Source organism: Pipistrellus hanaki (genome assembly GCF_964339955.1).
Source record: "Pipistrellus hanaki genome assembly, chromosome: 1".
NCBI lineage: Eukaryota > Metazoa > Chordata > Mammalia > Chiroptera > Vespertilionidae > Pipistrellus > Pipistrellus hanaki.
The window spans coordinates 140,027,640-140,039,708 of record NC_140503.1 but is presented as its reverse complement, the minus strand read 5'-3'; the positions used below and the strand labels follow the sequence as shown (position 1 = coordinate 140,039,708).

The following is a 12,069-nucleotide window of genomic DNA, read 5'->3' as shown; positions in this document are numbered from 1 at the left end:
TATAGATAGCTTTATAAGATGTCTTTTCATGTCTTTAAGTATGATTTTTCAATGTTATTTTTAATGCTCAATTATATTTTAAATAGAGGCCAGATGCATGAAATCCATGCAAGAGTAGGCATTCCTTCACCCAGCTGCGGACACCAGCTTCCCTCGCAGCCCCAACTTTGTCCGGAAAGTCGTCCAGAAGGATGTCCGGTTTAGTTAGCATAATACACTTTTATTATTATGGATGTTCAGGTACATCTTAGTTTATTTAGCCCATCTCCAGCTGTTGGATAACAGGATGTTCTAAACTTTCCAGTATATAAATAACTAGAGGCAAGGTGCATGAAATTAATGCATGGGGGGGGGTGTCCCTCAACCCAACCTGCACCTCGCCTGCCTGCCTTCCTGATTGCCCCTAACTGCTCTGCCTGCCAGCCTGATCATCCCCTGCCAGCCTGATTGATGCCAAACTGCTCCCCTGCCAGCCTGTTTTCTCCTAACTGCCCTTCCCTGCAGGCCTGGGTTCCCCACAGCTGCCCTCACTTACAGGCCTGGTCCCTCCCAACTGCCCTCCCCTGCTGGCCTGATCACCCACAACTGCCCTCCCTTGCAGGCCTGGTCCTTCCCAACTGCCCTCCCCTACTGGCCATCTTGTGTCCACATGGGAGCAGCCATCTTATGTGTTGTAGCCTTGAATGGAGGCCTGGGCTGGCCAGGGTGTGCAGGAAGCTTGGCTTCCTCCTTTGCTGGGGAAACCCAAGCCTCCTGTTCGCTTGGTGGCCACAGCCATCTTGGTTGGGTTAATTTACATACTCACTCCTGATTGGCTGGTGGGCGTGGCTTATGGTTGTGGCTGAGGTACGATCAATTCGCCTATTACTCTTTTATTAAATAGGATGTTTTTTTTTAAAATAAATCTTTATTGTTCAGATTATTACAAATGTGATCCTCTTTCCCCCCTCAATTGCTCCCCTCCACCAGGTTCCCACTCCATCCTCTGTCCTTTCTCCATCCCCCATTGTCCTCATCTATAGGTGCATAGTTTTTTTTCAGTCTCTTCCCGTACCCCCACTCCCCTTTTCCCCGAGAATTGTCAATCCACTCCCCTTTGATTCTATTATATTCAACAGTTAATATTATTCATCAAATTTTTTTAATTCCCTTGGTTTTTAGATTCACTTGTTGATAGTTACATATTTGTTGATCATAATTTTTATCTTTATCTTCTTCCTCTTCCTAAATAACCTCCTTCAGCAATCCATATAATTCTGGTTTGGCGGTGATGAACTTCTTTAGCTTTTTTTTTTTTTTTAATCTGTGAAGCTCTTTATCTGGCCTTCGATTCTGAGTGATAGCTTTGCTGGGTAGATTATTTTTGGCTGTAGGTTCTTGCTATTCATCACCTTGAATATTTCTTGCCATTCCTGTCTGGCCTGCATGGTTTCTGTTGAGAAATCAGCTGACAATCGTATGGGTGTTCCTTTATGGGTAACTACCTGCTTTTCTCTTGCTGCTTTTAATATTCTCTCTTTGTCTTTTGCTCTTGGAATTTTAATTATGATGTGTCTTGGTGTGGTCCTCCTTGGATTCCTTTTGTTTGGGGTTCTGCGGGCTTCCTGGACTTGTAAGTCTATTTCTTTCCCCAGGTGGGGGAAGTTTTCTGTCACTATTCCTTCCAGTATTCTTTCGGTATCTTGCTCTCTCTCTTCTTCTGGAATCCCCATAATTCTGATGTTGGTTCGCTTGAAATTGTCCCAGAGGTTTCTTACACTATCTTCAACTTTCTGGATTCTCTTATCTTCTCCCTTCTGCAGAGGGGTGTCCTCTGGCTCTTTGTGTTCTAAATCTTTGTCTTGATTCTTGTGATCTTCCAGTCTGTTTTTAGGATTTTGTATAATATTTTTTATTTCAGACAATGTTTTCTTCATTTCTTGTTGATCCCTTATTATTTCTAGTTGCTCCCTTTTCATATCCTCATAGGTCTCATTTATTTTATCGGCCTTTTTTTAGGATATTGTTGAATAACCTTATAACTGTAGTTTTGAACTCAATGTCCAATCTTTTCTTTTCCTCCATCTCCTTCCTTTGACTCCTTCCTCTTGTCTGCATTTTAGTTGTTTCCCTGATTTGATGGAATAGCTTTGTGTTCTAGGTGTTCTGGTAGAGCCCAGTAGCACAGCCTTCCCAGTTACCTGCGGTGGACAGTCTTGGTGTAGCCCTTTGTGGGCTGTGTGTGCAGTCTTGTTGTTAAGCCTTGATTAGTGTTGGTATCACTGGGAAGCGTTGATCTCCAAGCCAATTGGCTGTGAGGATCAGCAGAGTCTCAGCTAGGAGGGCTTCTCTAAATAGGATGTTTTGATGGACATCTTTGAAACTGAATCTTTTTAATTTTTAATGTTCTTAACATTTTCTTTAGGATACTGGAAGTAATTGTTACCCCCCAAAAAATTTACCAATAAATTGATCTATTTTTCTAATCCTTACCAATAACCAATGTTGTCATTTTAAAACATTTTTGCTATTAGAATACATGGTACCTGATATCTAATTTTTAATTATAATTCTCCCATCCAATAAACCTTATCAGCATCAACTATGTATTAGACATTGTGCTTAGCATTAACATACAATGGTGAGGAAAAAACAATTCTGGTTCCTTGTTCTCATGGATCTTAGAGTCTAGTGATGGAGACCAATACTAAGTAAAGAATAACACAAATACATGTATGATTAAAATTGTAATAATTACAAATAGAAGAGGTTCAAGCACATTAAGAGAATATAAAGGGAAAACCAACCAAGCCTAGAGAAGTTGGGGATTAAGGGCTTCCCTAAAGAAGTGATGTTGCATTGAATTCCGAAGGAAGGGCAGAACTTTACTAGGGTGAAGCATTCCTGGCTGAATACTAGTATTTACTATCAGAAAAGAGGAACGATAAAGGCCAAGCTTTGCAGGGTTTTTATTCTAAAAGCAATAAGTTCAGTTTTTAAAAAAATGATACTTAAAAAACACACACACACACATCAGCAACCTTTACCCAAGAATATGTTTTTATTGATTTTAGAGAGAGAGAGAGGAAAGAGAAAGAAACATCAGTGAGAGAAGCATCGATGGGTTGCCTCTTGGGCAGCAACTGGGAATTGAGCTCAAAACTTGGGTATGAGCCCTGACTGGAACCCACAACCTTTTGACGTTTTGATGTACTGGACAATTCTCCAAGCAACTAAGCCACCCGGCCAGGGTATATGTGTGATGTTTTTGAGATGCTAGATTGTTACAAGGACTCTATAGTTCCTTGTCAAATGCTACTTAAGGTTTGAGTAAACTGAAGGCTAAAAAAAATGCTCATTAAATTTATTTGCATAAAAATCTCATAATAACTCTAGAAGGAGTTTTTCAATGGAATGATAGTGGAGGAATCTAAATTAAAGCCAATGAATGAGTGGTAAGGAGATGGAGACAAGGATTGTAGAGAAAGATTTGACTATAAATGAAGAGGTGAGAGAGGAAATTGAGAGAGACACCAGATCAAGGGAAAGGGTTTAATTTTTAGTGAAAATATTTGCTCTTTTTACAACAAAGTAATACATTTTGACTTTTATTTTTATGGCATTTTTAGTATAAAACTTTGAAAAACGTGTATGTAACAAAATGTGGTCAGTTTTCATCCTTTTGGTTTCTGCTTTTGCTATGTAATCATTTTTAACATAAAATTTCTCCTACTGATAGTTGACCTCTTTATCTGTTAATATATTTTATTTTATCCTTTCCCAACATTTCAGTGGTTCACATTTTATTTGCATTGCTGTGGCTGTTTTTCCTCTTGTACTGATTAATTGTGATGAGATGCTGACTTGCATCACAATCATTGTTGTTACTGTAAGAAAATTTGTGATTCTTGCTCTTTAAAAGGAAAATATGAAAGGTACAAGAATAGAAACAACATTCTATTTTTGCACTTAGCTTTGAGTTTCTTTCCTTAGCCAGGCTGATACAGATACTAACCAAAATATGCAAGTAGTTAATAAAGCTTTTCTAAAGCAAAACAAACAAAAAAACAGCCTATATGCAAATGTCTGTAACTGCAGGAAGATGCATAGGGTAGTAGTTAACGTAAAGGTGGTAGAGCTTTCCTGCTGTAACAGAACATAGAGATTCAGCAGCTGGAATGATACAAGCAATTCTTTCTCATTCAGGTTAGTCTCCTGAAGTGAGCATTCCAAGTTGCTAGGTGGTTTTGCCCCTTGAATCCTAGGGCCTTATCCTAACTGTGTGGTTGAAACTTGGAGAAAGAGGAGGTGGGGGAAAACCAAGAGCTCTAAGACAAGCAATTTCTTTCTCGTAAGCAAGGAGATGAAAGTTGAACATAGCGCTTCCGCTTGTGTCCCATTGATAATAATTGGTTCACCTGTTTACACCTGGCTACGAGGGAAGCTGAGAAATGTCATCTCTAGCTGGGTTCTCGTGTGACCAGAAGAAAGGAGAGCTGGTTTGGGTAATACCACATGCAGTCTACCACCTCTGGGGAGAGTTGGTGTGAGTCTACCTACACAAAGAAGTGCGGAGTTTACAAAGGATTTCTCCTGAATGGAGTTATCTTAAATTAAATGTTTCGCTCACTTTGAAAACTGCTTTTTACAACAACCCACACAATGAAAAGCCAATGTTTGCATCCAGAGGAAAAAATGTAAGGTTCTGTGTACTGATATTCTCTTTTACTCCCCTAAATTTCTCTTCAGATTCACACTCAATGACAGGACCCTTGGCCGGGTTGTCTCAATCACAGAGTCCTTCAACACGGAGCTCCAGCTCTGGGAGGTATGGCCACAGATTCGTCTGGACTCGTCTCAGGAGTGACAAACGTAGCTTTTCTAAAAATCAGAGACGGTATTTTCTCTATTAAGATCAGAGAAGACAAGGATAAAGAAGTAATCCCTATATCTAATTAAATGTATACCTATTTCTTCTAAACTGAAAAAAAAAAAATCAAATAAGCGAGAAACACACAAAGTTTGAAATCTGAGAAAGGTGAAATATGAGAAAGGTGAGACATGTGAACAGCAGCATGTCTCTCCTCTCCTGGCAAACGTCACCCTGGAATAAATTGATTGAAATGTGATTTTTTTCAGAATTCATCGTTTTGGAATTTCAAAACTTAACCCAAAGCTTTGAGGTTTCAAACATGTCAGTTCCCAGAGGGAACACAATGGATATTCATGTTGGACACATTGTATGGATTTTCTGTGTATTAGATATTGGAATGTTAACAGTCTTCTCTGTTGTTAAGAAACAAAGTAGTTCTGATTCTTGCAAATAATAAATAATACTAGAGTTGAGTTTTGGAGGAAATCGGAAGGATAGAACCAGGTTTGACCAAGATTTTTGTTTTCCCCAGCCCTAACCGGTTTGGCTCAGTGGATAGAGTCCCAGCCTGTGGACTGAAAGGTCCCGGATTCAATTCCCAGTCAGGGCACATGCCTGGGGTTGCAGGCTCGGTCCTCAGTAGGGGGCATGCAGGAGGCAGTCAATCAATGATTCTCTCTCATCATTGATGTTTCTAGCTCTCTTTTCCTTTCCCTTCCTCTCTGAAATCAATAAAAAAAATTTTTTTTTTTAAATTTGTTTAGTTCACTTAACAAGTGAACTGGAAGTATATTAAAATGCTCCTGCCCCCTGGAATGGAAGGCTAAGCAAAGTCATCACTCCACACACCAAATCTTCCAAGGAGGCCCCGAGGCATGTACAGAAAATAAAGAAACCAGCAGAAGCAGGAATGGGCATGCCAAGTGCCATTATGCTGCCCTTCCCCTCCGAAACCCCACCCCTCCCCCCACCCAGTATGTTGGCGTCTCTAGCGGCTTGACGTGCTGCCAGGCATCCAAAAGCCATGGACAATCATGGCTGCTCTGAGAGGCAGGCTCCATCTAAATGACGGGCCAAAAGGTGCATCTTTTTTTGTTGTTTTGTTTAATATATTTTATTGATTTTTCACAGAGAGGAAGGGAGAGAGATAGAGAGCTAGAAACGTCGATGAGAGAGAAACATCGACCAGCTGCCTCTTGCACACCCCCCACCGGGGATGTGCCCGCAACCAAGGTACATGCCCTTGACTGGAATCAAACCCGGGACCTTTCAGTCCGCAGACCGATGCTCTGCCACTGAGCCAAACCGGTTTCGGCAAAAGGTGCATCTTAGTGTTGGGCAGTGATAGTGATAGTGTTGGGCACTGGGAAGAAGCAAACAAATCCAGTTTTGTGAATAAAATTCTAGAAGAATAATTGTGCTTAAAATGATTTCCTTCATTATTTCCCCCTCTTTTGTAGATGGAGAGTTTCTTCAAAAAATATCCGGAAGCTGGAGCAGGAGAGAAACCTAGGGAGCAAGCGCTGGAAACAGTGAAAAACAATATTGAATGGCTAAAGCAAAATAGAAAGAGTATAAGCGGATGGTTTTCAGGATTACCCAAGAGTGGATAAGGTGTTCAAACATCATTTTAATTTTGTAAATGTCTCGTTTCTACTCTAGTAAGCATTTGGTGACCCAATTTACAAGCACCGTGGAGGGAACCTTATACACAGATCCTGCTTTCGCTAAGCAATGTACTCAGGGATTTCTTCTAAGTGTACTTCATAGGAGATTCTTTACCGATGGAAGAGAATTTAATAGCCATTTTAAATGTCTTTAAATATCATTCTTTGTATCTTAACTCTGTGAAAATAGAACAATTTGGTCCTAGCTTTACATTTTTAGTGCCAAAGAAACACCACTAATCTTTTCTCTTGATTGATTTTTAAAGTTTGAATACCAGTGTTTGAGGGACCAATATTACCTTCTTAAACTTAATTTTATGATTCAGAATTATACAGATCTAATAACATTTTTTTCACATATGTCTTATTCCTTTAAATCCTGCCAAAGTAACTGGGCTTAAATTTTACTTAAGAATTGTATGAATTAGCCAAAGAAATGGCTGACTGTTGCCATTGCTCTTATAAAATCAATGAGAACCCTCCTCTCATTTTAAAAATAAATCTGAAATGATTACCTTGAAAAAAATATATGTTGTTTTCCTGTGTCACTTTACTCTTGAATAATAACAGCCGCATTGCTCCCCAAATAATTTAGCACAATGCAACTATGATTCAAGAACTCAGCCTTTTTCATGCTTGCTACTGTATCAACTTGTTCCATTCTCTGCAAAGCTCCCTCAAATATGCTATGAAATTAGAGGGAAGATAGTGCTTAACTCTGCTCCATGGATTTTAGAGGAAAGGGGCGAAATAATTGGAAACTGGTCAGGAAGAAGCAAAGGCTGGTTGTTCTATAAAACTAAATGGAATTAGAATTTAGTTTCAACCTAACCTAACAATCTAAGTGTGAAAATGAGGAAACTCATGGATATTTCCAGCATGACTCTGCATATCGGAAGATACATCTTCTTATAGTAACATTTATGTATAAACCCCTATCCTAATCCATACAGAATAGCACGGATCAAATTTATATCCGTAACATGATTAAAGACATCAGTTATGTTTAATATGGTACTTGATGCCTCGTTGATCCACAATTTAAGTCCAATAAGCAGAAAAGATGGTTAAATTACTATGATCCAATCTGCTATCTCTAGAAAATCTAAATTTATTGGAACCTTCAGAAGTATAAGATAATCTAAGATTGGCTTGATGGTAACTGAAGCACAGGAAAACCATCAAAATCTTAGCTTTGACTTTATTTACATAATAATATGCCCTAATCGAGTTCTCTCAAACTTTCTTACTGCTGTCTCTTATCATTCCTCCATCCGCACAGCTAAATTGAAATATTCAAATATAGACTGGGGAGAAATAAAAAAATAAAAATAAAAAGGAAGAGATTTCCAGACCAAAACTTTAAAAATATTATTTTAAATTACTTCAGAAGAGAAAAACACATCAGCACCAGAAATCATCAGTGTGCTCATGGGGATTTGCACTCTAACTTCAAATTAACCACAATCCAAACCAGCACTTGAAGAAGTCTGTGTATTGTTTCAAGTATGCAAATAGACAATTAGGATGGCTTATCTTTCTGCTTTATGTAAGAAATTAATTTTTAAAAGAAAAAATATAACATGGTAAGTAAAAAAGATTTCAACTTGTCTACAAGTCAATCTGTTTCATTTTATCTTAAGCACTAAAACTGAGAAGGAACTGGCTAGTTCTCTTTACCGACGGAAAGAGCTCTGCACACTTTGCCATAAGTACTCCACCGGCCAGCAGGCCCTTCTCAAACGGTATCTGGTTTTCAAAGTGTTGATGACCAGCCCTGGCCGGTGTGGTTCAGTTGGCTGGGTGTCTTCCTGGGCACCAAAAGGTTGCCAGTTCAATTCCCTGTCAGGGTACATACCCAGGACTCTTTCGCTGGCAACAGGTGTGCAGGAGGCAGTTTGATCGCTGTTCTGCTCTCACATCAATGTTTCTCACTGTTCCTCTTCTTTCACTGTTTCTCTTCTTTCACTGTTTCTCTTCTTTCCTCTCTCTCTAAAAAAAAAATTACTTTTAAAAAAATATATTTTATTTATTTTATTTTATTTTTTTTTATTTTTTTTTTACAGAGAGGAAGGGAGAGGGATAGAGAGTTAGAAACATCGATGAGAATCATCGATCAGCTGCCTCCTACACACGCCCTACTGGGGATGTGCCCGCAACCAAGATACATGCCCTTGACTGGAATCAAACCTAGGACCCTTCAGTCCACAGGCTGACACTCTATCCACTGAACCAAACCAGTTAGGGCTAAAAAAATTAATTTAAAAACTTTTAGAAAATAAAATACAAGGCCGATGACCAATAGACCTGTGCCAAGCACAACTTGCTACTGTACTAACTTGGTTTTGCCACAATTTTCACAGGGGGAAAAATTAGTATGTTGTTTCCAAAATTAAACTATAGTAAAACCATCGACTTTAAAAATGTAACTGGAAAAAATGATCAGCAAGAAGCAGGGCCAGTGATACTACCTTCACTCTAGGCAGCCTACTCATGTGTTTCAGATCATTGCTATGCACCCACATAAAACAAGCCAGAACTTTATATGCTAAATGATGAATGTAAATATAATAAGCAAGGAAGGTCTCAGAAACTGAGATACACAGTGGGGTTGAAGGCAATGGCGTTCCTACAGTTCACCTTCCATGCTGGTGCAGTATTAGTCCAGAAATAGATAAATATCCAGAAGAGTAATTCTCAAAGGAAGGAATTAGGAATTTTCTCAAAGGAAAGTTAGGAATAAGGAAGAAACAAAAGGGAGGGTTTGCCCTAACTGGTTTGGTTCACTGGATAGAGCACCAGCCTGTGGACTGAAGGGTCCCAGGTTCGATTCCGGTCAAGGGCATGTACCTTGGTTGCAGGCACATCCCTGTTAGTGGGTGTGCAGGAGGCAGCTGATGGATGTTTCTCTCCCATCAATGTTTCTAATTCTCTATCCCTCTCTCTTTCTCTCTGTAAAAAATCAATTATATATATATATATATATATATATATATATATATATATATATATATAGTTTTTTTAAAGGAAGGGGAGTAGAATTATCAATGGAGTTTTCCAAAACATTGCTAAGTAACAATACTAACAAGCACCACTTCTTCTTCTTCTTCTTCTTCTTCTTATTATTATTATTATTATTATTGATTTCAGAGAGGAATCGAGAGGGAAAGAGGTAGAAACATTAATGATGAGAGAGAATCATTGATCGGCTGCCTCCTGTATTGCCTCTACTGGGGATCGAGCCTGCAACCTTGGCATGTGCCCTTGATGGTAATCGAACCTGGGACCTTTCAGTCTGCAGGCAGATGGTTTAACCACTGAGCAAACCAGCTAGGGCGCAAGCACTACTGTTAATTTACCAGATTCTGTTCTAACACTAGCACTCTACATGCATTAATTTTTATATTTAAACTTTACAAAAGAACCATGAGGTGGTACTGTTACTACCTCTAATTTACAGATGCAGAAACAGAAGTTTCAGAACTTGCCCAAGGTCATAAAAGTAGTTACCGGCACCAGCTGGGATTTGAGCATAGAGAGTTTATCACCAGAGCCTATGTTCTTAAACACTATGTTAGAGTAGAAATACACACCTTAAAATGAGAATGATTGCCCTAGCTGGTTTGGCTCAGTGGATAGAGCATCGGACTGTGGACCTTAGGGTCCCAGGTTCAATTCCAGTCAAGGGCACATACCCCGGTTGTGGGCTTAATCCCCAGTTGGGGGCATGCAGGAGGCAGCCGATCAATGATTCTCTCTCATCACTGATGTTTCTCTCTCTCTCTCTCCTTTTTCCTTCCTCCCTGAAATCAATAAAAACATATTTAAAAAGAAAAATGAGAGTGATTTGGGTTTGAATTTCAGCTATTTGGCAGTCCAGTGCCCTTAATCTCTTTATTCAGTTTCCTCATCTATAAAGTGGGGATAGAGATAATAACTACCTCAATGAGTTACTGTGAGAATCAAATGCAAAAATGCATAGAGGGGATGCATGCATGGAAAACTACCACTCAATGAACATTAAGTGTGTTAACATTAAAAACAGAGGCCAGCCTTGAAAGCTCCAAGCAGACGAAACCAGGTTAGTCAAATAAACAGAGCTTCATTTACCTTTGTTTGCAAGACTAACTTGACCTGGGTCGTTGCTTGTTTATACCTCTGGGAATCATAAACTAAACAGTGTTTCCCAAGGTTGGTCGGAGGTAACCACTAACCAACTCCCTATCATGTAAGAAAATCCTAATATAACCCATCACTCTGAAAGACAGACACTGCCTTCCCACGGAATAAGCTGCTTTATAACAATAAACCCCTAAACCTCATTCCATGTTTGGCTTTGAGTGGTCCCAGTTCTTGAACTATCTTTTTGGTGTGTGCACAGTACATTTTTCACTAATTACTGCTTTGGTGGTTCATTGGTTCTACTCCAGCAGTTTCTGAACTTTTGACAGACGTTATTATTGTTACCATTATGATGTCCCCCAGCCCCCACTTCAGACACTCATTTGGAGAATATCCTAAACTTGGTTCAGGAACAACCAAGCCTAAGCAACTGCAGGCACTTAGGAGAGGCAATGTGTCAGACTGTTATTGTTCACAAATCATCACTCCGCTCACGAGGCCCTGGTGGAGGGCCAGCGTGGGTGTGTGATGTGCTCTGGCTCGTGAAATAGGAGCGAAAGCGAAATATGTCGATTTCAGGCAGGAAAGTTCAGAGCCAGCACCTGGCTTGCCACGTTCTACGTTTTCCTTCTGCCTCAAGATCCAGCAGTGCTTCAGAGAGAGGCTGCTCGATTAGCGTGAATTCAGAATGAAAGCAGCATGGAACAGGGTTTCGCCAGCGCAGTGCGCGGGCATGGCCAGGGGGACGTAGCTCTGTCATTGCAACTCCCTGAAATGTTGAGGTTGCCTGGTACCTCAGCATCATCTAGCCTCACCTGCCTAATACAATTACCAGAGTTATTTATTTCCAGTTCTTACTCCTCCTCCCTCCTCTACTAGGGGTTCAAAAACTGTGCATGCTTATCTTTGTAAGACCTGCGAGCTAAAAATCGTTTTTACATTTTAAAATGGTTGAAACACAATCGAGAGAAAAATAATAGCTCACAGCACGTGAAAATTATACGAAATTCAAATGTCAGTGTCCTCCAAGTTTATGGGTATACAGACACACGCATTCATTTATGTGTTGCCCCTGGCTGGTTTTCTGCTACAACAGCAGTGCTGGTCACAGTTGAAATCTTCTGGCCCGCAAAGCCTAACATATCTACCCTCTGGGTCTTTTACAGAAAAAGCTTGCGATCCCTGCTGGATCTCATCTTTGCTCCTCTCCTTCTGCACCCATATTTTTTCCTCCCGTCCCCCCTTCTTCTTCCACACTCTAAATAAGGGTTTCTCGCTATTGACTGTTGGGGCCTGTTCATTCTTTGTTGGGGAGGGCGAGCCTGCGAATGGAGGAGGACTGCCCTCCCACACCCCTGGCCTCTATGCTCTAGCTGCCACTAGCACCTCCACCAACCAAAACTGTCTCAGACATTGCTTCATGTCCTC

The 12,069-nt window shown here is 40.1% G+C and overlaps 1 protein-coding gene across 1 annotated transcript in view; it reads left to right on the top strand.

Moving 5' to 3' along the window:
* Window positions 1–8,105, top strand: part of ENPEP (glutamyl aminopeptidase) — an 83,389-nt gene extending 75,284 nt beyond the window's left edge. Inside the window, exons 19-20 of the mRNA XM_084872261.1 lie at window positions 4,729–4,807; window positions 6,313–8,105. Of these exons, the coding sequence (XP_084728387.1) occupies window positions 4,729–4,807; window positions 6,313–6,465 (232 nt within the window). The 3' untranslated portion in view covers window positions 6,466–8,105. The remainder of the gene's footprint in view (window positions 1–4,728; window positions 4,808–6,312) is intronic.
* Window positions 8,106–12,069: the final 3,964 nt, after the last annotated feature.